Raw genomic sequence first — 25,068 nt, 5'->3', positions numbered from 1 at the left:
ATGATATAAAAATGCTGCCCAAACATTTCTGTGCACAGACTGATCGCTGATGTAGATTAAACTGTTAGAATTAACTCCCTGACTAACACAAACTAAATAGCTGATTTCCATTTACAGACAGACATACTGTAGATAAATAGACAGACAGATAGATGATGGATAGTATTAGTAAAGAATCTTAATTAAAAATAAACTAGACCGACAGACATACTGTAGATAGCTGGCAGACAGACATAGATAGATAGATAGATAGATAGATAGATAGATAGATAGATAGATAGATAGATAGATAGATAGATAGATAGATAGATAGATAGATAGATAGATGGATGGATGGATAGATGGATAGATAGTAAATAAAGTAGGCTATGTGAATACTCTGAATTAAAAATAAATAGACAGACAGATAGACATATTGTAGATAGCTGGCAGACAGACATGGCAAAGCACTCAATGGGCAGCTATGAGAAGTTACGCCGTGTAAGTGGTGCAGCATCGGATCGCGAACACTCGTCACGTGGCACACTACGCTCCCTGGGTAATCGCCAATCACTCCATTCCCTTACACTACACATACAGTGATTGGCGTAGAAGGGGGGTCTCGTTGTCATACCTTCCTGTTTAATGTAAACCATTTTTTTGTAACGGAGAGAGTGGTTCACTCTTCTGTGATCTCAGGGACCTGGTATCTCACATACACGGGTACATCCGGACTTCGCATGGCTTCACACATGCAGAACGACAGCTCAGCCGGATTTCTACATGAGTTCAAGTCATTCGCCACAGATGCGATCCACGTTGGTTCGGAACCGGAGCAATGGAACTCTATGGCCGTAGTGCCTCCAATTTCATTGTCGACCACTTTTAAACAACACAGTCCCGGAAAACATGCGGTAGGTCTTTTGGACATATTGAAAGGGCTTGAAATGGTAAATACATGTTATTATGTTTTAAATCCGTTGTTGATAGATTGAGAGCAGCTGTGGATATGAACAGAATGAGTGACGCGAATGTTTCTTTGATTAGCCTTCTCACGTTAGTATCTGGAAATAAACGATTAGGACTTTTAGTATGAGTTAAAAATTAATTTGTGCATAGATATACCAAGGGTAATTCATTTAATGACAAACAGCTTTTGAGTTGAAGTTGTTAATCATTTTTGTCAGATCTATGTATGTCTGTCATGGTGACTAAGCACAAAGTAAAGTGAGGCTTCATCTCAAGACACACTCGTGTACAAACTGTCTAGTTTAATGTAGCTACTTTTTTTTTTTTTTTTTTTTTTTAAATAATCAAGATTTTTTATATCCCTGGGGAGTTTGTTTATACATCGCACATTTTTTATTTAATAAACTCAACATTTACCAAATACATTGACATGTTTAAACCACCACTCCTTTAGAGGTTGAGTACTAAATTATTATGCTCGGAGTTACAGGTTACATCAGCCGTGAGAACTGCCAGACGTTAAGATAAAAGCACAAGCTCGCCTGTGTACATTCAGAAAATAATTGTAAATTTACGCATTTCAGTTTCATAACAAAATTCCATCAGATTGAGTTGAGTAATCTTTAATAACATAAATATATTAAAAACTAAATATTTTAAGTTTTATTAAATTTAGTTAAACATTTAACGGAATTTTGTTATGAAATTTAAAATGTAGGACTTTTTATTTATTTATTTATTTGTAATTTTTTATAATTTATTCACAATATTGGAATGCCCAATTCCCACTACTTACTAGGTGGTGCAGTTGCCTCCGCTTCTGAGACAGTCAATCTTATCACGTGGCTCGCTGTACATGACACTCACAGCATGTGGAGACTCACACTACTCTCCGCGATCCACGCACAACTTACCACGTGCCACATTGAGAGCGAGAACCACTTTATCGAAACCATGAGGAGGTTACCCCATGTGACACTACCCTTGCTAGCAACCAGGCCAGTTTGTTTGCTAATGCCTCCTACACACTACACGACTTTCAAAGATGTCGGATCGTGGTACCGTTCATATTACACATCTGTCTGTCTTGTCATGGAAGTCGTAGCATTTTCAAATTACACGAGGAATTGGCGATAGGGGTGAACACATTACAAAACCTTTCACTATTGACGAATACCCCCTGGTGGGGGATTCACTATTGAGCACTCCACTGGTGCTCTTTCTACTCCTACACACTAATAATAACACCCTACTTTAATAAACTCCACAAACTTATTATAAAAAGTGTAAATGTTTTTCATTACATTTTTTAACCTAAAAAATTCTATAAATTTCTATATCAGATTTATGTTTTTTTATCGCTCCGATTTTTGTACTGATTCAATAATCCTATTCATGCACAGTATTTTGTGTTTCGCAATATTTCCTGATATTTTATCTGCCAGGGTTTCGAGTACAGCAGGAGTGGAAATCCCACACGAAACTGTCTTGAAAGAGCGGTTGCTGCTTTGGATGGTGCAAAATACTGTGAGCCAAAATCAACCAGCAATAAACAAATCAGATTTATAAGCCATATGTACATATGTCAGTGTCATAAACTTAAAGCTGTCTGTCTTAATAGGCCTTGCTGTTGCCTCTGGGTTGGCTGCTTCTTTGACCATCACACATCTTTTTAAGGCTGGAGATGGAATTCTGTCAATGAATGATGTTTATGGAGGTGAGTGATTGCTCCCAATAATAGTTGAATCATTTTCAAATATTTAGCTGGGAGTGATACTGAATGTTTGTCACTTTTTTCACCAGGAACAAACCGCTATTTCAGAAAAATAGCTGCAGAAGTTGGTCTTGATGTCTCTTTTGCTGACCTCACAAATCTTGAGGTGCTAAAGGCAGCACTAAAACCAAACACAAAGGTACACATGGCCTTTTTTAACCGGGTTTTAACAAAAGAAAACAGGTTTTTCAAGTTCAATCAAGTTTTGAAGTGTTCCGTTAAATTTTCTATACTTGTTGTAACATAAGATGGTGAGCTGATGGGGAAATATTTAATTGCAGGATTAAACCTGGAAAAACACTAAGAAAGCATTATGTAATTAAGTATATTGGATACCAAATGTTGCATTTACCTTTTATGCAGATGGTTTGGATTGAAACTCCCACAAACCCTACTATGAAGGTAGTGGACATTCGGGCCTGTGCAGACATTGTCCATGAGCACAACAAGGACACAATTGTTGTTGTGGATAACACTTTCATGTCTGCCTACTTCCAGGTATAAACATTTAAATGTATTTTTATAGCTAATACTTACCCATGTATTTATACCTAACCCATGCATTCTAACCCATGGCATTGTGACTTTTGAGGATTGTACTTTTGGTTGGACTTGGGAACAAACTTTATTTTTAAACACTAAATAAGGGTATTTTAATAAACACTGAACAAACAACACACTCTCACAGCGAAATCGACAGAATTTGTATGATTTCTAAATTTGGCTAATTCGTATGAGATTGTGTGACTGCACTCGTTTGAATTCCTACGACTTTCACTACAGCCAATGTTGTCACTGGACATTGTTTCCATCAAAATGCTACAATTACTTGTTTCTGTCACACACAACAGCTTCCTATCGTGTTTACACATTCAACTGATTGGTTAAGTTTAGATAAGTGGTTTAGGTAAGGGCATAATATTATGTCCTAATAAGTATTGGAGTCCAGGGAAGACTGGAGGACAGCCAGGAAAGACTGGATGGCAGCAGGGAAAGACCGCACCGGGAGTGGGTGGCTAGTTACCTAACCCACTAGTCTTTCGCGAGAGAGACACCCAAATCTAACTACAAAGAAACATAATGAGAAACAATCCGCGGGCCCTCCGAGAGGTGGGACGAAAGATGGGCCCAACAGGACAGACGACGGCAATGAACATGGACAACGAGAACACCAGAACTCCAGTAAACGAGGAGAAGACCCTCCGAAAGTGTGCATGTGGATGGGAGAAAGTGACCACGTTTAGAGGCTTACGGATCCATCAGGGGAAAGCGAAGTGTGGACAGAAAGGCCAACAGCAACTTTGCACTGCGTTAGCAGGTGAGACAAGAAGGACCAAAAGCCAGGGAAAAAAACACAGAGCCGAAGGACCTAACGTTGCTGAAGGCATGAGAGTCACAGAGGAAGGTCCCCTGGTGGAGGCTGAGCCTCCACGTGAGCATGAAGGCCCAGTCCCCAACACGTTAGACAGAACAGAGCCAAATGAAGAGACCAAAGAACCAGCCAGAAGGAGCAAGCTGAAGTGGCCGAAGTCGAATGAAGCAGAGGCATGGCGTAATTTGGACTTGGACCTGATCAAGACCCTAGAGGGATCACTACGAGGAGGGGCGAGACTAAGCTTAACCTGATTGGACATAATATACCAGACCTGTAAAGACAAGTTTGGCGAAATTGTCTCCAAACAGAGGACCGCCAGGAGAGAGAAGGGAAGGAGGGAAAGGGAAATCCTCCAACTTGTGCAAAGGCGTCGGCAACTCCGCAAGACCTGGAGGAAGGCAACCTACGCAGAGAGAGAGGGTCTGAAAGTCCTGTGGGAGGAGGTCCGGAAAAGGCTAGCCGGGCTTCGCAGAGCTGAACGCATCCGCAAGCGCAGCCAGCGGAAGCAGAAAGAGCGAGCCAATTTCTTCAAGGATCCCTTCAAGCATGCCAGGCAACTACTGGAGGAAAAGAAGAGTGGCAGGCTCGAAACCACCAAGGAGAAACTGGAGCAGCATGTCAAAGAGCAGTACAGTGATCCACAAAGGAGCGTCCCTTTAGGAACTCCAGGATACGTGCCTCAGCCGGCAAAGCCAACGGTTGAGTTCAACATCATGCCCCTTAAGCTCAGCGAAGTCAGGCAAGTCGTGGAGAAGGCAAGGTCCTCTTCCGCACCTGGTCCCAATGGGGTCCCCTACAAGCTTTATAAGAACTGCCCCAAGGTACTAGAGCTGCTATGGTATCTGATGAGAACTGCCTGGAAAAAGCAAATCATTCCATCTGAGTGGCAAAGAGCGGTAGCAGTTTTCATACCTAAGGAAACGAACTCCAAAGACATTAGCCAATTCCGGAACATTGCACTACTGAACGTAGAAGGGAAGATCTTCTTCTCAGTGCTAGCCAGGAGGATGACTAACTATCTGCTCGAGAACGGCTATGTTGACACCAACTGCCAGAAGGCAGGAGTTCCAGGTTTCCCAGGATGTGTAGAGCACTCCACTATGATCTGGGACCAGATCCAGAAGGCCAAGCGGGAGAAGACCGACCTGCATGTCATCTGGCTCGACCTTGCCAACGCGTACGGATCAGTTCCGCATCAGCTGGTCAACTATGCCATGGAATTCTTCCACATGCCCACCTGCGTCAAGAGCCTGGTAGCTCAGTACTTTAGCAACTTGCAGATGTGTTTTTCCCTCCAGGACTTCACCACCGGATGGCAGCGGCTCGAATTAGGAATCGCGATGGGGTGTACTATTTCTCCAATACTGTTTGTAGCAGCCTTTGAGATAATCCTCATCGGGGCAAGGCAAATGGTTGGGGGGATCAAACTCCCAACTGGCAAGAGGCTTCCTCCACTGAGGAGTTACATGGATGATGTCACCAGCCTCCTTCAGACAGCAGTATGCACAACAAGACTGCTGAAGAGGATGGACGAATTGATGTCATGGGCAAGAATGAAAATCAAGCCTTCCAAGTCTCGGAGCTTGTCCATCAGGAGAGGAGTCAGAAATGACAATACCATCTTCGTCATTGGAGGGGAAAAAATCCCACTTCTATCAGAGCAATCGATCAAAAGCCTGGGGAGGCAGTATACTGCAGACCTATCTGACAAACAGATGGGGAAAACCGTCATGAAGCAGATCTCTGACGGACTGGCAAGGATCGACCAAAGCCAACTCCCCGGGAAGTTTAAGGTCTGGTGCTACCAGTTTACACTCTACAGGATGAGTGAGATTCCCTCATCAGCCGTAAGTAAGATGGACGGAAAAGCCAACTCATTCATACGAAAGTGGTTGGGGTTGCCACGGTGCCTATCTGAAACCGGTCTATTTGGAAAAAACATGCTGCAGCTGCCACTGCAGTCCATACAGTCGGGCTACATGCAAGAAAAGACCAGGTTGGTTCTCGAGCTGAGGGAGTCCACAGACGAGTCAGTAAGGAACGCAAATGCCAAGGTTCCTACTGGCCGCAAGTGGAATGCCCAAATCGAGGTCGATCAAGCTGTCGGTCGGCTACAACACCGGGAGATCATGGGCAGAGTGCAGGTAGGAAGAGCAGGTCTAGGATGGGGAGAGACGCCACGCTTTTGGTCCAAGGCCAGTCGCAAGCAAAGGAAGGAGATGGTGGTAGCAGAGGTGACGAGGATGGAGGAAGATCGCTATAAAATCAAGGCCGTGGCGCAGGGTCGACAAGGAAGGTGGACAACCTGGGAGGGAATCATGAACCGGAACATCAGTTGGTCAGACGTGTGGAAAATCCCACAGGCAAGACTTAGTTTCCTTATTCGTTCAACCTACGACACGCTTCCCTGCCCTCGGAACCTTCACCAGTGGTTTGGAAATGAAGAATCCTGCGTACTCTGCAATGCTCCCAACGCAAGTCTCCAGCACATCTTGGCAGGCTGTAAGATCGCCCTCTCACAGGGACGCTACAGATGGCGCCACGATCAGGTCCTGAGAAAGCTAGCTGAAGTACTTGAGGAGTGTCGACAGGGTAGTAAACAACCACCATCAGTAGAGGACCCCACCATCTTCGTGTCGAAAGGAGGGGTAAGGAGAAGCACCAGATCAAGAGAAACAGCAAGGCCCTTCTCCCCCAACCAGGAGTGGGACATGAGGGTGGACCTGGATAGGCAGCTCCGGTTCCCCACGGAGATAACCACCACATCTCTCCGGCCAGACATAGTGGTGTGGTCAACCAAGGCGAGATCGACGCACCTCATCGAGCTCACTGTACCACTGGAGGAGGGGATCGAGGCCGCCTTTGAACGGAAGAAGGCCAAGTACTCAGAGCTCGCTGCCGAGTGCCGGGAGGCTGGCTGGAAGATGACCATCCACCCAGTGGAGGTCGGATGCCGAGGTTTCCTTGGGGTATCAACCATACTCCTCATGAGGGAAGCAGGAGTGACCGGAGGGAGGCTAAGGAGGGCAACAAAGGATCTGGCAGAGGAGGCAGAGAAAGGTAGCTTTTGGCTCTGGCTGAGGAGGAAAGATAGGAGTTGGGGGAAGAACATCTAACCCCAGATTACAGCAGCAGGGAGAACAGCTATCAGCAGCAGGGGGTGACAGGGAGACGTCCCTGTCACTGCTCCACCACCAGGAGACGTTCCAGAATTAAAGGAGCGAAACGTCGGTGAACGGTGGTTTCTGGCTGATGACCCTGCAGCTGACCCATGGGCACTGGAGGAGGTGCGACAGGCAGCAATGCCCAGCAGGTGATTACATCTTCCTGTGCAATTACTATTTCCTTAACGCCTCGTGCACGGAACTCATGCTTACTTCCGCATTAGGCATCCGGGAATTTGCACGTGATGAAGTCTTATGAGTTTATGCGAACAACATTGTGCGAGACCACACTAAATAGCCAACTCGGAAATTATTTTCATGAGATCGGTTGGTACATGACACATGTTTAATTGAATCAAATGATCCAATAGCAGGGATGGAATTACCCTTTAGAAATTAGATATTGATATAAAGAATTTTTTAACCCCAAAATTTAAATTCTCTGATTATTTACTCCCCCACCCCCCATGCCATCCCAGATGTGTATGAGTTTCTTTCTACTGCTGAACACAAGCAGATTTTCTTAGAAGAATATCTCAGCTCTGTAGGTCCATAAGATGCAAGTGAATGATGACCAAAACTTTGAAGCTCCAGAAAGCACATAAAGGCAGCATAAAAGTAATCTGTACGACTCCAGTGATCTATACGACTCCAGTGGTTTAATCCATTTCTTCTGAAGTCACCTAAGTGGTTTTGGGTGAGAAAAGACACTAAATAAAACCTCTTTCACTGTATATATTGTCATTACAGTTGCAAGGCACGATCATTATTTCAAGCTCGATTGCGCTCCCTAGTGCTCGACGCATACGCAGAATGCTTGTTGGCACTAGGAAGTGTAATTAAGCTTGAAATCGTGATTGCCAAGGAGACTGTCAAGATTTATAGTAAAAAAGAAGTTCTATTTTGGTCGGTTCTCACCGAGAATCAGTTGAATCGCTTCAGAAGACATGGATTAAACCACTGGAGTGGTATGGATTATCTTTATGTCGCCTTTGTTCTTTTTTGATCCCAATTCACGCATTTTATGGACCTACAGAGCTGAACTATTCTTCTAAAGATCTTAATTTTTGTTCTGCAGAAGAAAGAATATAATATACATCTGGAATGGAATAAGAGTCTGTAAATGATGAGAGAAATTTAATTTTTGGGTGAACTATCCCTTTAAAAATATTTAAAAATGTTTTATCTTAACAGCGCCCCCTGGCTCTTGGAGCAGACATCTGCATGTACTCCGCAACAAAATACATGAATGGTAAAAACACAAATGACAAAATTGATTATCCTTTTATTTAATATAAATTAAGTAGATGAAATTTAAAGTATAAATGTAATTCTAGGACACAGCGATGTTGTCATGGGGCTGATTTCTCTTAACCGTGAAGACCTCAATGAACGACTGACATTTTTGCAGAATGGTAAGACACTAATAAATCACATGGCCTAAATCTACATCGAAACCTTTCAGGTTTAAGTATAATAATCTTGCCAATAACATCCTCATATTTTTCTATATGCAAACAGCTGCTTTGTGGCTGACTGAATTAATGAAACGAGGTCAAACTTTGAGACTTGAGATCAGAAGGGCTGTAAAAACTTATTGCCTGTGATATCAATGGAAAAGATTTTGACCCTTTGAAGTAATGCCAAATTAATAGACAGGTCTAATAAAAAGATGTTGTTTTGTAGACACATTTGTCTTGCAACAAGTTGGCTTTTTTATAGCTTTGAATTGTTATTTTCTTTGGCAACAGACTCTCTCAAGGCATTTAAAAAGTGTGACATAATATAGAATTTATGATAAATGGATTCCTCAAAATACTTTATTTTTGTTGTCATATTATTTGCTGTTAAAGAACCATCTGCTGTCTTTTTTGGGTGACACAAAGACCTCAGATCTCAGGAGGTCACTAAACCTTAATGGGCATTAAAAGCATGTCTGTTTATGTGTCAGAAACTGACAGCTCTTGTTTAATTTTTTTAATCAGGTAATTGCAAGTCCAAAGAATCATAGGCTGACTGAGCCTATAAGAAAATATTGTTAAAGGTTCAGTTCTAACTTATAATATAAAGAACTATGCAGAAAATATATTTGTTTTAACTTAAGAGAAAACAGGCCTTATATAGACAGCTGTAACTTAACAAACAAGGAATTCTAGCAAGTTATAAGTTCTCTATTGTATGTCTGACCTGTTGGAGGTCTTTTGCAAGACACAAAAATGCCTTTCATTCACTTGAAAAGACATTACTACTCTTCAATTGAATGCAATATCCTGTTCTAAACTCCGTTGGTAAAATGTCATTATTGTCATAACCTGTGCACTCATTGCTGAGCCGGAATGTAAAATTTCCTTAAGTCTTCAAGTGATTTTCAAAATGCAAAGCCCAGAGAAAAAAAAAAAGTCAACTGTAGAGCAGAGGTATGTCATAAAAACTGTTTGAGGAATTTTTATTTTCAGTTTTCTCTTTCTCTCTATATTTCAGCCCTTGGAGCTGTGCCCTCTCCATTTGACTGCTATATGTGCAATCGAGGTCTGAAGACACTTCACTTGAGAATGAAGCAGCACTTTAAGAATGCACTGGCTGCGGCACAGTTTCTAGAGGCCGACCCACGGGTGGACAAAGTCATCTTCCCAGGTGTCTATGATAGAGCCATTATCATGACTGTAAATAACAATTAATAATTGCCCCAAAACCCCTATCAATTTAATAATTAAGGAGAAAGTATGTAAACATTCAAACAAATACACAGGTCACTAATAGTACTGTGTGATTATAAAACCCGTACAGGTGCTTGAGCATTATACTCAGATGCTAGGGGGCATTCTTGAACCGTATTCCTCAGAAATGTGATTCTGAACCAGACTTGATTGACTTTGCTCTTTTCCTCGGTCAGGTCTTCCATCACACCCTCAACATGAGCTAACAAAGAAACAATGCACAGGCTGTCCTGGGATGATCACCTTCTACATCAAAGGAAAACTTGAACATGCCACAGCTTTCCTTAGCAATCTAAAGGTAATTTAGTCTTCAAGGCAGATCAGTGACATGTTGTTTGAAAGAGATACTGATTTATAATAAGAATCTATTTTGTGCTCTGCATTACAGTTGTTTGCGCTTGCTGAAAGTCTAGGTGGTTACTGAGAGTCTAGCTGAGCACCCGTAAGTACTAAATGCACTACTGTCCCAATCCACTGACTTTTAAGATGTGGTGTAAATCCAGAGCACACTTTTGACACTTGCTGCTAAACAATACATTTTTTTCAGTGTCATTTTACAAATTTTTATACTAAAAGTAATAACAGTGGTTCTCATTCATTAACTGTGCATATGAACATATGTGTGAGTTACTCTTGAGTGTGAAAATTTAAAACCCATCTCAAACCACTTCACAGGTTCTTTGTGACCTTAGATATATTTTATTAGTAAAAATGTTATAACTAATTATAGCCCTACAATTAGTCTTATTTCAGAGTAACAAAAATGATGAATATATGAAATATATGGCTTATGTACATTTTTTTATATTTGGCTTAATCTTGCTGTTCTCTTTAGAGACTGCTGTGTGAGGCCTAATTTGGAGATGGTTTGGGCGTGTATTATGTTAATGACTGATAGCAGGAATGAACTCGCTCATTTAGAATAATCTGAATTCCTCAATTTTAACGAAACAAGAAATGTGCCTTTGCATCAGTTGGGAATTTGGTGAAAATGTAGCCAACAAGACTCATTAAAGGGATATTTCACCCTAAAATTTAAATTCTCATCATTTACTCAACCTCATGCCATCCCAGATGTGTATGACTTTCTCTCTATAGCAGAACACAAACAAAGATTTCTCCGCTCAATAGGTCCTCAAGTGATTAGCAAGTGATTAATGACCAAAACTTTGAAGCTCCAAAAAGCACATAACGGCAGCATAAAAGTAATCCATAACTCCAGTGGTTAATTCCATATCTTCTTAAGCGATATAATAACTGTGGGTGAGATACAGATTGATATTAATAAGTTCCTTTTTTTTACTATTATCTCCTCTACATTCTTCTCCTTTTGTTTTTGGCTATTCACATTCTTCTTGCATATCACCAACCTACTAGGCAAGGAGGAGAATTTATAGTATATAGTGTATAAGGACTTATATTGATGGATCTGTTGATCTGTTTCTCACCCAGACCTATCATATAGTTTCTGAAGGTATGGATTTAACTACTGGAGTTTTATGGATTACATTCAGGCTGCCTTTATGTCCTTTTGGAGCTTCAGATTTCTGGCCATCATTCACTTGCATTGAATAGATCTACAGAGCTGAGATATTCTTCTAAAATCTTCATTTGTGTTTAGCAGAAGAAAGAAAGTAACACAAAGAATGGAACATATCTTTAGGCTATATCAGTTGGACTTCAATGTAAATACAAAGATACTCAAGGTACTCCATATAAACAGATGGTTTATTAAAGAGCATAATGACAGACTTGTGGTCAGTAAAATTCAGTCAAAAGTAATTCACTAGAATCTCAGTTGCGTATTTCAGAACTCTGAACTGTTAATTATTGGTCACCAAGTCATTCTTGTTTTTTTTGTTTTTTTACCATGGCAAGCATTACCATAATTTATCCTGGAACACAGATTTCAATCAATCAATCAATCAATCAATGAATCGAGGGGTTCAATAACCTCATTTGGGGAATATCTCATTCACATTCCATTTCCCATGGTGCACTTTCTATATTTTTCAGTGCAATAATGACTCATGCTTCAGTGTGTGAGAATGAAAGGAAGGAGCTGGGCATCAGTGATACTCTTATTCGTCTGTCTGTGGGCCTGGAGGATGAGGAGGATATTATTGCTGATATTGAACAAGCTCTAAGTGCTGCTGTGAGTATTTTGCAACACAGAAGTGAGGACAAGCAATCTTTTTGTCCTTAAATTCAGCTTCCTTCTGGCTCTTTCAGTGCAGTTTTATAGACACACTTTATACATTATATATACAGTGACCCCAAAAAGTATTTGGATGCTTTACTTAAAAATGTACGTTTTTTGTCATTATCAATTTGTATTGATTCCATACTCAAAATAACACAAACAGCACATGAAAACACGGAATAAAATTTTATCAATATATGCTCCCCTCCTTCCTGTCACCCAACATACATCCCAGTGGTCAAACACTGAATAACAACAGACACACATATAAACAGAGTGTCCAAAGAAAATATTAGATGACATAGACAAATTAACCAACAAATAAGAAAAAGGGTTCCCCTTCTGTCACTCATTCAACATTGTGCCTATGTAGTGACACTAGGGGTCTATCTTGAGAGCCTCGGTTACCTCTTATCTTTGAGAAAAGGCCAATGAGAATTGGCGAACAGAATTTGCATGTCCCTCCCCCGGACATATGGGTATAAAAGGAGGGATGCGTGCGTCTGTTCAGACAGATTTTTTCTTCGAAGCCAAGCGGTTGTGTTTCAGTGAGCTGAGTAAAACCCATTTCTGTTCCACTCACCTCTAAAAGAGCATACACCAGTGCAGACTACGCCCCTGGGCGCTTCGAGAGCCCTCTAAAAAAAAAGAGTATATATTTCTCTGAAAGAGTAAGACACATTGACATTGAGCGTCTTTTTAAAGACGCATGTTTTTCAAGATGCCCTTCTGTCTTTGTGTCATTCTTGTGATGGCCACGGGTGCTGCCTCACCTATCTGGGCAGAGATCACACCGAGGCAGCGTTTGTGGATGGTTCATGTTCTCACTGCGAGAACATGACCATGGCAACGTTGCGATCACGGCTTTCCTTCTTCCAGGGGAAAGCCACTCTAGCCGCGCATTCTACCCACAGGTATAGGGCCAGCGCAGCTGGCGCTGGAGGCGATTTTGGGAATTTAACGGCCGCGGTTAAATCCCCACGGACCACCTGTTCCCAGCACGCTCGTCTACTCCCATCTGGTCCCGAGATGAGACCGACTCGCCTTACAGCCAGTCTGATGTCTCTTTCGGGGCCCCCGAGCTGGATGAGAGTTTCGCCCCTGTATCGGAGAGCATCTTGGTGGACTCCGGTGCTGAGGACTCGACTGGGCTAGTGCCTTTGGGTGTACCACCCGGGCCGCTGCGAGTGTGGGCCTAAACTGGAAACCTCCGTCCTCCCCTCAGCCCTCTTGGCTAGATGATTAATCACAGAAGCCCCCATCGGCACAGACGCACTGGCACATAGCTGGCCCTGGTGGCTGCGCAAGTACGCATTTCCCCCATTGAGCCTACTTGCACAAGTCCTGTGAAATGTCAAGGAGGACGAGGAACAAGTCACTCTCGTGGCCCCCTACTGACCCACTCAGACTTGGTTCTCGGATCTCACGCTCCTCGCGACAGCACCTCCCTGGCAAATTCCAGAGGAAGGACCTTCTTTGATGCACCCTCTGGTATCCACGCCCAGACCTCTGGAACCTCCACGTCTGTCCCTTGGACGGGATGTGGAAGATACAAACGGTCTACCACCAGCTGTCGTAGACACGATCACTCAAGCCAGAGCTCCCTCTACCTGGCAGCTTTTATGCCCTAAAATGGCGCTTTTTGCAAATTGATGTTCTCCCCGATCTGAAGACCCACAGAAGTGTACATTCAGGTCAATGCTCTCATTCCTGCAGGAGAGGCTGTATGTATTCAGCCTGTATGTATATATAGGCACCATTGCGGCTCACCACGACGCAGTGGGATGGTAAGTCGTTAGGGAAGCACAACCTGATCATCAGGTTCCTTAGAGGAGCCCGGAGGCCATGCCTGTTCCCCTCAATACCCAAATACTTAATGCCCTGTTTGGGCCACTGGAAGGTGCCTGGCTGAAAAGCTGTTACCGGCAGTACGCTGTCAGAGCCAAAGCTTCGGATTTAGACCAATTAACTCTGTATGCTGAGAATTTAGAAAAGGAATGAATAATTCTGTTGAGACATGACATAGATCTAGTTTCTTTGGAGACGAATAACAAAATATCATCTGCGTAAAGCAGAAGCTTATGTGCCACACCTCGCCAAGCTCCTCCAAGGTTATCTCAGATTCAAGAGAATTTCTTTGCTCAGTCGTCAGTTTAGGGAGTTCTAATGGTTCCACAAATTTCTAATATCTTCATCAGATGACGAAGACTTGGAACTATAGAGATCAAGATAGAATTCTTTAAAAGCCTTTTTTATATCAATGGCCGAGGTAAATATTTCACCACCAGCAAATCATAGAAAAAGACTCTCTCTGTTTTATATATTTAGCCAGAAGCTTCCCTGCTCTTCCCCTGACTTGAAGTATGACTGTCTTGCCCTGAATAGCCAAAACTCCACCTTCCACAACAAAATAGTGTTATATCTGTATTGCAGTTGGGTCAGTTCTTTGAGGCCATCAGACGACATTCAGTGCTTCAGTTCTGGCTCAACACTTTTAATATTCACTTCCAACTCCACGAGTTCTCGTGCTTTGGATTTTTTGGTGAATGAGGCATAATGTATGATCCAACCCCTAAGAACCGTCTTAAGTGTCTCCCAAGCCACGCCCACAGAGGATACTGAGGACCAGTTGGTCTCCAAATAAACATTGATTTCAGCCTTTAACATTTGTTGGAATTCAGGATTTGAAAAGGGATACATTAAGGCAGCAACTATATGATTTATTTTTCTCTGTATGTGGCAACATCTCTAAACTCACCAGGGTGTGAGCTGAGACTAAGATGTTTCCAGTTGAGCAATAAACAACAGATGAAATGAGGGATTAGATACATATAAAAAAAAAATATATATATATATATTCTAGAATAAATCTTATAGACTTATAAAAAAAAAACTATTGTTCATACCGGATGAGTTCAAAAGTCTAAAAATATGTGTAAGACCAAGATTTTTAAACATCTTGTGAATCATCAGTGTTGCTCTAGGTGGCTTACACACTTTTGCTTCACTATGATCAAGAACTGAGTCCATCAAAAGATTAAAGTCTCCTCCCAATTGTATATCATGAGGGGTGCCAGCGGTTGCAACATCTCTTCTAGATCATAAAAAAGCCCTGATCATCAGCGTTAGGTGTGTAAATATTAGCCAAAATCAGACTTTGCCGCAGAATTTCTGCTAAAACAACAATTACTCTTCCTAATTTATCTTTAATCTGTTTGAATTGACATTTGAATTGTAGTTTTACTTATAATGTAATGACTGTAATGACTACTTGAGCTAGCACTAAAGAAAACATGTCCACCCCATATCTTCCCAAGTTTTTCAGCTTCCAGAGTGGAAAGATGCGTTTCTTGAAGAAACACTATATCATATTTCTTACGTTTAAGAAGAGACATAACCTTCCTTGTTTTTATGGGGTGCCCCAACTCACATTCCACATGGAGAGAGACAATCCACTCATATTAACATTTTGACATATTAGAAATATTAGATTGTGTGTCAAAAATAGAATTAAAAAACCACATTAGTGCAACAATCAAACCCCGAGCCTCCCCCCGAATTAAAATAAAGTAAATGAGAAGGTATTGTCACTTTTTGGTTGGTCATGTTCTTGCGGAAGATGACAACCAAAAATTTAAATTCTCTCATAATTTACTCATCCATATGCCATCCCAGATGTGAATGACTCTCTTTCTCATGCAAAACAGAAATTAAGATTTATAGAAGAATATTTATGCTCTGTAGGTCCATACAATGCAAGTGAATGGGTGCCAAAATTTGAAAACCCATTCCAAAATCCACATAAAGGCAGTATAAAAGTAATCCATATGACTCCAGTGGTTAAATCCATGTGTTCAAATATGACAGGATATGTGTGGGTGAGAAACAGACCAATATTTATGTCATTTATTGCCATAAATTCTCCTCTCTGCCCAGTAGGTTGCGATATGCACAAAGAATGTGAATCACCAAAAACAGAAGAGAAAGTGAAAGTGAAGGAAAAATTACTTAAATATTGATCATGTCTCACTTTCTGTTTCTTATCATATCACTTCACAAGATATGGATTTAACCACCAGAGTCATCTGGAGTAATTTTATGTTGCCCTTATGTGGATTTTGGAGCTTCAAATTTTGGCACCCATTTACTGCATTGGATGGACCTACAGAGCTGAGATTTTCTTCTAAATGTCTTAATTTGTGTTCAGCAGAAGAAAGTCATACACATCTGGGATGGCATGAGGGTGAGTAAATGATGAGAGAATTTTCATTTTTGGGTGAACTAACCCTTTAATGTGATGAACTACACCTTTGGTTACTCTGCTAGGACATCTGTGAAAACTTGAGGGAAACTGACATCCAATAAAAATTACTTTAAAACAAGTTGGTTGACGTGAAGTTACCATAATTTGCTTTGCAGATGCCCCTTGGATTGATGTTTTGTATTTAATGCAATGGCATCCAGAAATATTTAAGTGTCCAAAAATGTTTTTGGGGCACTGTTTACATATAAACACATACTGTACATGTACTTATGGACTTGAACAGTACAAACAACCACTTCCTGGTTCTAACTAGATTACTTTCAAGGTAAAAACAAATCACTGTGCAGATGGCCAGTGCATTATCTCTAAATGGCTCCAAGGTTATTATTTCCATGCTGAAGTTATTTGTGCTCTGTTCTGTATATAGTGCTACAATTTCTGCCCAAATGTGCTTTCAGACATTAAATTGTGCATTCTCATGTTAATTGTTTTATTCCCATTTACTAACCCTCATGCCAAATGATATGGTATAATTTCGGGCCATAAAGTTTAGCGAGCCATCTCTGAGAGCGCAGGCTATCCCCGCACTTCTCTTAAGTGCACCACAATATAAGGTTCCAGGAAATAAAGACAAATCGACTCGGGTCAGAGTCTGACAATTATTCCCATAGAAACACATTTGCAATAAAGGTAGGGGTAGAGGAGGCTACAGCAGTGACTTTGCTGTGTTTGGTCTCTTGGGAACCAAACCCTGTTCAATCTCTGACACTGAAATCACAGAAGTGCAGGCCTGTGAGCCAATGCTTATTAGAGAGCAAAGGTGCTGCAGCTTAGTCTGATAAGATTTGTGCACAGGTATACCTCATGCCCCATTATTCTGAAAATCTAATAATCGGGTCTCAGAGGTGAGGGCCTACTACTCTTCTTACAATTCAATGCCAGCAGCACTATGGTTTTCAGTTCTAGATCTAATCCCTTAGATGTGCTTTGCTGCTCATGTGTAGAGATGAAAATGAAATCAAGACATGTATATCATTTATATCCAATACCCTCCTGAGATCATTACAAAAAGAGCCTTTGTGATTTGTGGTGTGTTTTAATTCGATATGACATAAGGTCTGTGGGGGGAAATTCCATTAGGTCCTGGCATGTAGCTTGCTTTGCAGAGATATAGAGCTTCCATCCCTTTTATTCCCTCTGAAAACCATAGGTTGCACTTTGGTGAGGTTAAGAGCTGTCTGGGTTTTTAATGACTGAATATGCAAATTATTCACTGCATTTATTGAACAACTCTCAATGGGGAGCTTCAAATTACACCCTGCTTGGTGGGGTGGTATTTCAACTAGTTGGTAGGGATCGTGGGGTACTGCTCATCAACTAGCCATGGAACTGAGGAGAAACCTTAAAGGAACATTGCCATACAAAGCCATAATGTCGAAACTGAGAAAATAGCGATTGTCCTGCCAAATGTTGATTGTTAAATAGTCTCACTATATTTTCTCTGATTCTGAGGATTGTTGACCCAAACCTGTCTGCAAAGGTACAGAACATATTCTAAGGAGTGGTGGTAGCGTAGTGGACTAAAGCACATAACTGGTAATAAGAAGGTCGCTGGTTCGATCCCCACAGCCACCACCATTGTGTCCTTGAGCAAGACATTTAACTCCAGGTTGCTCCAGGGGAATTGTCACTGTAATAAGTGCACTGTAAGTCGCTTTGGATAAAAGCATCTGCCAAATGTAACTGTGTTTCGCCTTTGCATTTAGCTCCGGGCAGAGTAGTTCACCCCAAAAATAAAAATTCTATCAACCACACACCCTAATGTTGTTCTAAACCGGTGTTCTCTTATTATTTAAAAGCTGAACGTTTTTGAAGTGTCTTCATGCAGGTTTTTTTTTTATCACCACAAACCCATTAAAGAATCAAATTCAAGCAGTTATTCACTGAAAATCTTCCTCTCTGCTGAAGCTCCCAAATCCCAATCTCCATTCCACATATTCAATGTGCCACTTTTGAGTCTGAATGCAGACAATAATGAGATTTCATAGTTTTGCCAGAGGGGAAGATTATCATGGAATAATTTGTTAAATTTCAGTCTTTCCTCACATAAACGTATCATATGGCTTCAGAAGACTTTGAAAATAGTGCAAAAGTTACATGGACTGCTTTTAATGATCCTTTATTTTAGTTGTTTTTTGTCCTTGTTGGTGTTTGACAGACATGGTCTGCATAAAGATTCTTCAAAAAAATATCCTTTTGTATTACATATATTCCAAATGGCAGCATGTATGTTTGGAATGCCATGATGATGAGTAATTAATGACAGAATTATTACTATTATAATTTTTATAATAATACTTAATAAATAATACTTATAAACCATACAAATGCTGATTTGATTGCCATGGCACAATTAAGAAAAATGTTTCATATTTTATGTTTTACAAAAGATTTGTTTCTTCTTTAAAACAGCATCCAAAGAAATAAGAGTCAAATCAAGATAGTCCTGGACAACAGTGATCCCACATCTGGACGAGACCAGGACACCTTTTTGGGCACATTATTAATTTACTTAAGCATATTACAGTTATGCTTGGAAAAAAATTTAAATCATTGATTTGATTGTGTCAGAAAACAAATATGCTCAACAAACTATTTTATGAATCAGCTCATTTGCCATGTTTTCATTCAAAATACTGGAGATACTCAAAAATTTTTTTATTCTGAATTACCTTTTTCTGCTTTTGCATTTGTTTGTTTTTTATTATTGCTTGGTGAGGTTTTGGGATGCTAACCAAGAGAGGCTCCACAATTATTACATTTTAAATACAGGAAAATGTCAGGACTGTAAGGGAATTCAGGCATCATGCAAATAATTATTTTTATTTTATTCTTTATATTAAGAGAGGAATCAAAATATGGTTGATTCTAAAAATGGTGCAACAATAGATACCTTCATCAAACAATGCACAACAAGTATTTTTAAAGAAAACGCACAGTCACCATTAATCAACATTAAAGTCACATCTATTGTTTACAGTTTACAGTAAATTGAGCTTGGCTAGACACTTGAGCCTTTTCAATTGTGAAAGAGTCTTACTGAATATTTGTCTGTGCTACCAGATCCATTAAAAGCCATTTGTAGACTCTTCCCTGTTTGTTTCTGTTTTTCCTTCTTCCTGAACATATTTGATGGTTGTGCATCATAAACAATCTCTTTGAAATCATAATCACATTAATCATATTGAGCCGATCACAGTGTGAGGGTAACAACATAATCAATAATGCTACAATACAAGACAATGACACTGGATTGAGAATGATTTATTTTAAGGACTAGCATTTATTATCATTTAATTTTATGTTAAGGATGGACAAGACATGGTAATTATTTTGCTTGCAAACTGTGGCATTGACAACTAATTTTCATTATTTGATTTCCTGCAATCTAGGCTTTTTAGCATACACTGTAAGAAGCACTAGACTAGATAATAAAGTAAATATTAGAAAAAGAATATTCAGGTTCAATAATCATGATGTTAATTTTTCAATGCATAGCAGGCCTACTGAATTGACAAATGATGTACAATTTAATTAAGTTCTGTCAATGTCAATATATAATGCATTAGTGCTGCATTATTTTGATAATCGATTAATATAACGACTATTAGAACGATTAGTCGACTATTTGGCGATTATTGCATTGATTAATAATTTGCTCTTAGCCGATTATTCAGCTTGTGCCCTGATTTAAAAGGTTGTATTAAATGTGCTTACTAACTATAAAGAGGACAAAATCATCTTTTAAAAATACCTCTAAATGACATTCACTGAATTAAAGGGAAAAATACATTGTTTAATTCAGCAAAGACATTCACTGCAAAACATCCTATTATGACTTTCTTTCTTCAGCAGAACACAAACAAAGATTTTTAGAATATTTCAGCTCTGTAGGTCCATACAATGCAAGTGGATGGTGATCAGCACTTTAAAGCTCCAAAAAGCACAGACAGTCATAGTAAAAGTAGACTCCAGTGGTTAAATTGTCTTCTAAAGCAATATAATTACTCTGGGTCACAAACAGATCAGTATTTAAGTTCTTTTCACTAGAAGTATTTACTTCAGATCACTCTTTAATGCATGTCCATTAGGGCTGTCAACTGGGCAATAAAACTAAATTACAATTTTACATAAAATATTTTCAAAATTTGAAAAATATTCTAATTTAAAATCAGCTGATTCGTAAACTGACATTGTTTCCTTAGTCCACTGGAAGGCACATTAAATACATAAACCATACAGCACCATTATATTACTGCAAATAACATTCCTGGCTGTTTAAAAAAAAAAGAGCATGTCATTTTCAACTAATGTGCATAAAATACAAAAAAAGGAACACTTAAATAGGCAGTCCACATGGTGTTAACATTGACACTGATGCCACAGTATACCAGACTCAAGCTATAATAACTGCTGAAATAGCACGTCTTAAATATATCTTTTTGTTTGTCACTAAATTTTAATTCTTGTTTTCCACCATCCTTCCACCAGGCCTATAGCACTATTACATGTCTACCTTATTTTACATTATTTAATGACTAAGTAGGTCACCATTTATTAAAACGGATGTCGTTTGTGTCTGCCAGCTAATTTTTCACAATTCTTTCAGCTTAAAAACTTAACATTTGTTGTTAGTGAGACTGCTTATTCTTCTGTTTGATAACATCATAAATTGATAATGGAAGGATGTGTACACAGGAAACGCAACATCATTAACCCAGGTATTCTGTGACAAAGGTTGTGCCCAGAGCCATTACTTCAGCATGTTACCGTCCATATATCTTAAGTATGGGAGCAACTGAAATTTAATTTAAGCCAGACACAACATGCAAAATGTCTCTGTCAGCCCTCATGCCTTATGTCAGTGATGTAATGTTCATTCCATAATATTTATGTACCTTATGGGTAACACTTTATAATAACTTCATGGGATAAAATATTTGTAAAGCATTAGTTTATAGTGAATTGATCATTTATAAATCCTTAGTAAACAACTTGTATATCATACCTAACTATGTATTTTAGTTGAAGCAAACCAGCGGTATATGCCTTTATTTATGTACTGCATTGGATATACTACGGAACCCATGAACCGCAAGGTGTAAAAAAATAACGGTGGAAAAAATTAAAAATAAATAAGTTCCTTCCTGAGCCCAAGTCTTAATTTTTTTCTCTCTTCCTAAATATTGTTTTTCTCTCCTCAAATTATTTTTTCTCTCTTCCAAAAAATGCATATAGTACCAACCTTGGCCACCAGGTGCCACTATCAGTAAACATGTAATCATATGCTTTTAATGCTTTCTCTGTTGCTATATTTTTTAATTATGCATTTATTACTTATTTAAGGGTTTGCAAACCTTAATCAAGACAAAATCAGGTTACATATGTTTGATGTGGCATTTGTTGTCATGTAACAACTGGAGTTATTTTTTGTTTGAAATTGTTGGTCTTTCTAAACACTCGTATGCCGTTTAACAGTGTTACATGGTGGAAGCGAAGGAATGTATTGAGGAAAATGGGAAACATGGGAAATTATTATTATGTCTCTTTTTGAAGTGTTAGGGGTACACCTGGTAATGTTAATATTGTTGTAAGTAATCTCATTTCTAAACGAAAAGATAATTTATAAATTAAATCCTCGCAACTGAACGGGGATGTCATGTGCAGATTTCATGTTGGAATTTAATTATAATAATATATTTTAATATAACAAGTTGTCTATGCTTTTGAAACACACTGTCTACTACAGAAGTGAAGAGTTCCAGATGAAAAATGTCAAATGAATATCCAAATATTAAAATAACAATTCCTTTCACAATTATAAGCACAAAACACATCATTTATAATTACATCGTAGCCTATATGCATTGTTGACATATGAAATTGTTGGTCTGTCTAAACATGACAGTTACGCCGATGTAAAATGCTCATCCCAAACAATTTCAAACCAAAAAATAACTCCATATCAAACATATGTAATCTGATTTTGTCTTGATTAAGGTTTGAAAACCCTTAAATAAGTAATAAATGTATGATTCAACTATATAGCAACAGAGAAAGAATTAAAAGCATAGGATTACATGTTTACTGATAGTGGCACCTGGTGGGCAAGGTTGGTATTGCATGCATTTTTTTGAAGAGAGAGAACAAAAAGTTTTTGAAGAGAGAAAAAAATATATATTTTGAAGTGAGAACAACTTTTTGGAAGAGAGAATTTTTTTAAGACAGGGTCAGGAAGGAACTGAGACTTTTTTTCCACCTTGCGGTTCAGGGCTTCCGTATATACAGTATACATGTATATGAAGTGAATAGAGTCAAACTTTGGATGGTTTAAAGTAGAAATTTTAAGCTCATAATTTAGTAAAAGCACTTATATTAATTCTTCCATAAAAGTTGTGTAATATTTGAGCTGTAAAGTTGTTTAAATAGGTGTTTTAACAGTAATTTTAGACTTTTTGGGCTTACAGGTTTACATTGTCATGGCAACAAAGTTGTAAAATTGGATCTTTCTTTAAACAGAAAAGCTTAGTAAGCGATTTTATCACACGCAAATTCTGTTAACACATATTTTTAAAACAGTGAGTATTTTAATGTTTATAGATTGGAACTATTCATTTACTTTTCAGGGGAATCAACCTACAAATGGCTTACCAATAGTTGACTCTGCACATTAAGCCTGAATAGGAGAATTTTAACATTGAAAAAAAAAAACCTTTAAAGATTAGACATCAATCAATCTAAATGGTTGGAATTGTGATCAGGGAAAACATGTTATCTACTGTTATGCTTGAGTAACGAGGCAGACGAGGAAATGCGGATCCAAACGCAGCTTGAACTTTATTGAGCGAACCAAAACAGGAAAACACAAAGGAACAACCCACGATGGGGAAATAAACATAAAATAGTAAACTACACACGACGTGAGCAAAACAGAGGACTCGAGGAGGAAACACACACCGGGTTAACACCAAACAACGATAGACGAAGACTGAACAAAGACACAGGGTATAAATACATAAACAAGGGAAAAAGGGACCAATGAACAAACAGAACTCAAACAAGATAACAAGGTGATTAACAGAAGTGAAAGGCAAACTAATGAGGACAGGTGAAAACAATGAACAGAGGAAACACGAACGCTAACAAAGAGACTATGGAGTTACATACGGGACTAAAGTGAAAACTAAGAAATGCAAAAGTGACAACAATGGTAAACAAAAGGGCAACAGTGAAACAAGACAGGGTATTCATAACATCTACAAAGATATAAGATGAACAGGTAACACAAACAGGGACATTGTGCTCAAACTCATTCCACCTTTGTCATTTGGTGTCTTGATCACATTGGTGGAACTATTCATTTACATTATAAGTGCCTCACTACCCAGATTTTTGCTTTTTTATGCCACAAATGCTGTTGATTGAATTTAACTTGTGTTGAACCAGGAAATTTAGCATTCATGTCTAATTCATTACATACTCTATATAAATACTTAATTTTTTAATAACAGATTTTTATGTTCTCAAAAAATATTTTTTACCTCTGGTTTGCATCAAGAATATGGGAGTGAAATAGATGATTTTGATATGGTTAACAAGTTGTTTACTAATGAAGAAAAAATATTTTAAACAGCTTATATATGAACTGACCAAACAATCATAAAAATATAAAACATACTATTTGTATGTACTCTATTAATATTAAAAATTTTGGAACAATGATTTATAATTAATTGATCAATTATAAACCAATGTTTTGTAAATACTTTATACCATGTAGTTATTATATAGTGTTACCCATTAGAATTGTGTTTCTCTAAAAACCAATCAGCCTGATTTTAATGTAAAACCATTCTTGCTCTGCGATTCCTGAAGCTTTATAGGCTGTGACTGGTCCAGTTCTTGAACAAGCATGACCCAATGTTCTTTCTTCTTTATTAAAATTCATGTTTGGTCTTGCCAAGCTCCTTTCATGCTGTTTTCCATTTCTTATATGAAAGAGGAGAGAAAAATCGTTTGATTCTCACCTAAAAAGTCTGTTGAAAGTTTTTTGAAAGTCAAACGTTCAAGTTAAATTTGACAAACATGCGGCTCTCCTGCAAGAGAAACTTGAAAAAAAACAAAACAACAACAACTGTGAGATGCTCCACAATGGTCAAAGACGTCCGTATATATCCTGTTGGAAAAACCAGCTAAAATCAGCCTAAGCTGGTTGGCTGGGTTTATCTGGTCGCCCAGCCTGGTTACAGCTGGTCAGGCTGGTTTTAGAGGGGTTTTTAACACTTTTTTTTGTAGCTGGTCAGGCTGGTCTCAGACCAACCAACCAGTTAAGGCTGGGTAGTGACAGCAGGGTAATGACGATGTTTGGAACTTAGTGTCGTTTTCTTTTAACATAATATGTAATTCTCAAAGGGTGCTAACAAACATTTCCAAATGTATTTGGTCAGATGTTAGTAGCATCGCCAAGCATTTATAGATTCTGCAACAATTTAGCAGTAAGGTAGGTGACAGCAAACTACTACACTGCTACTACAGATTTGCTACTATGTCTCCTAATTTTGAG

At 39.1% G+C, this 25,068-nt stretch overlaps 1 protein-coding gene across 1 annotated transcript; it reads left to right on the top strand.

Moving 5' to 3' along the window:
• The first annotated feature begins 560 nt into the window (after positions 1 to 560).
• LOC127653712 (cystathionine gamma-lyase-like) lies at positions 561 to 19,591 on the top strand. Its single transcript, XM_052140505.1, is given in 13 exon segments — positions 561 to 893; positions 2,394 to 2,475; positions 2,570 to 2,665; positions 2,752 to 2,861; positions 3,086 to 3,220; positions 8,456 to 8,513; positions 8,599 to 8,676; positions 9,743 to 9,895; positions 10,155 to 10,276; positions 10,367 to 10,399; positions 10,401 to 10,420; positions 11,995 to 12,133; positions 18,918 to 19,591. Coding segments are annotated over 13 exon segments (1,215 nt in total). The 5' UTR covers positions 561 to 719; the 3' UTR covers positions 18,933 to 19,591.
• The last annotated feature ends 5,477 nt before the right edge of the window (positions 19,592 to 25,068 follow it).

This window comes from Xyrauchen texanus, chromosome 13 (genome assembly GCF_025860055.1).
Source record: "Xyrauchen texanus isolate HMW12.3.18 chromosome 13, RBS_HiC_50CHRs, whole genome shotgun sequence".
Lineage (NCBI taxonomy): Eukaryota > Metazoa > Chordata > Actinopteri > Cypriniformes > Catostomidae > Xyrauchen > Xyrauchen texanus.
Note: the sequence above shows the minus strand (reverse complement) of the source record. Positions and strands in the feature narration are given on the sequence as shown.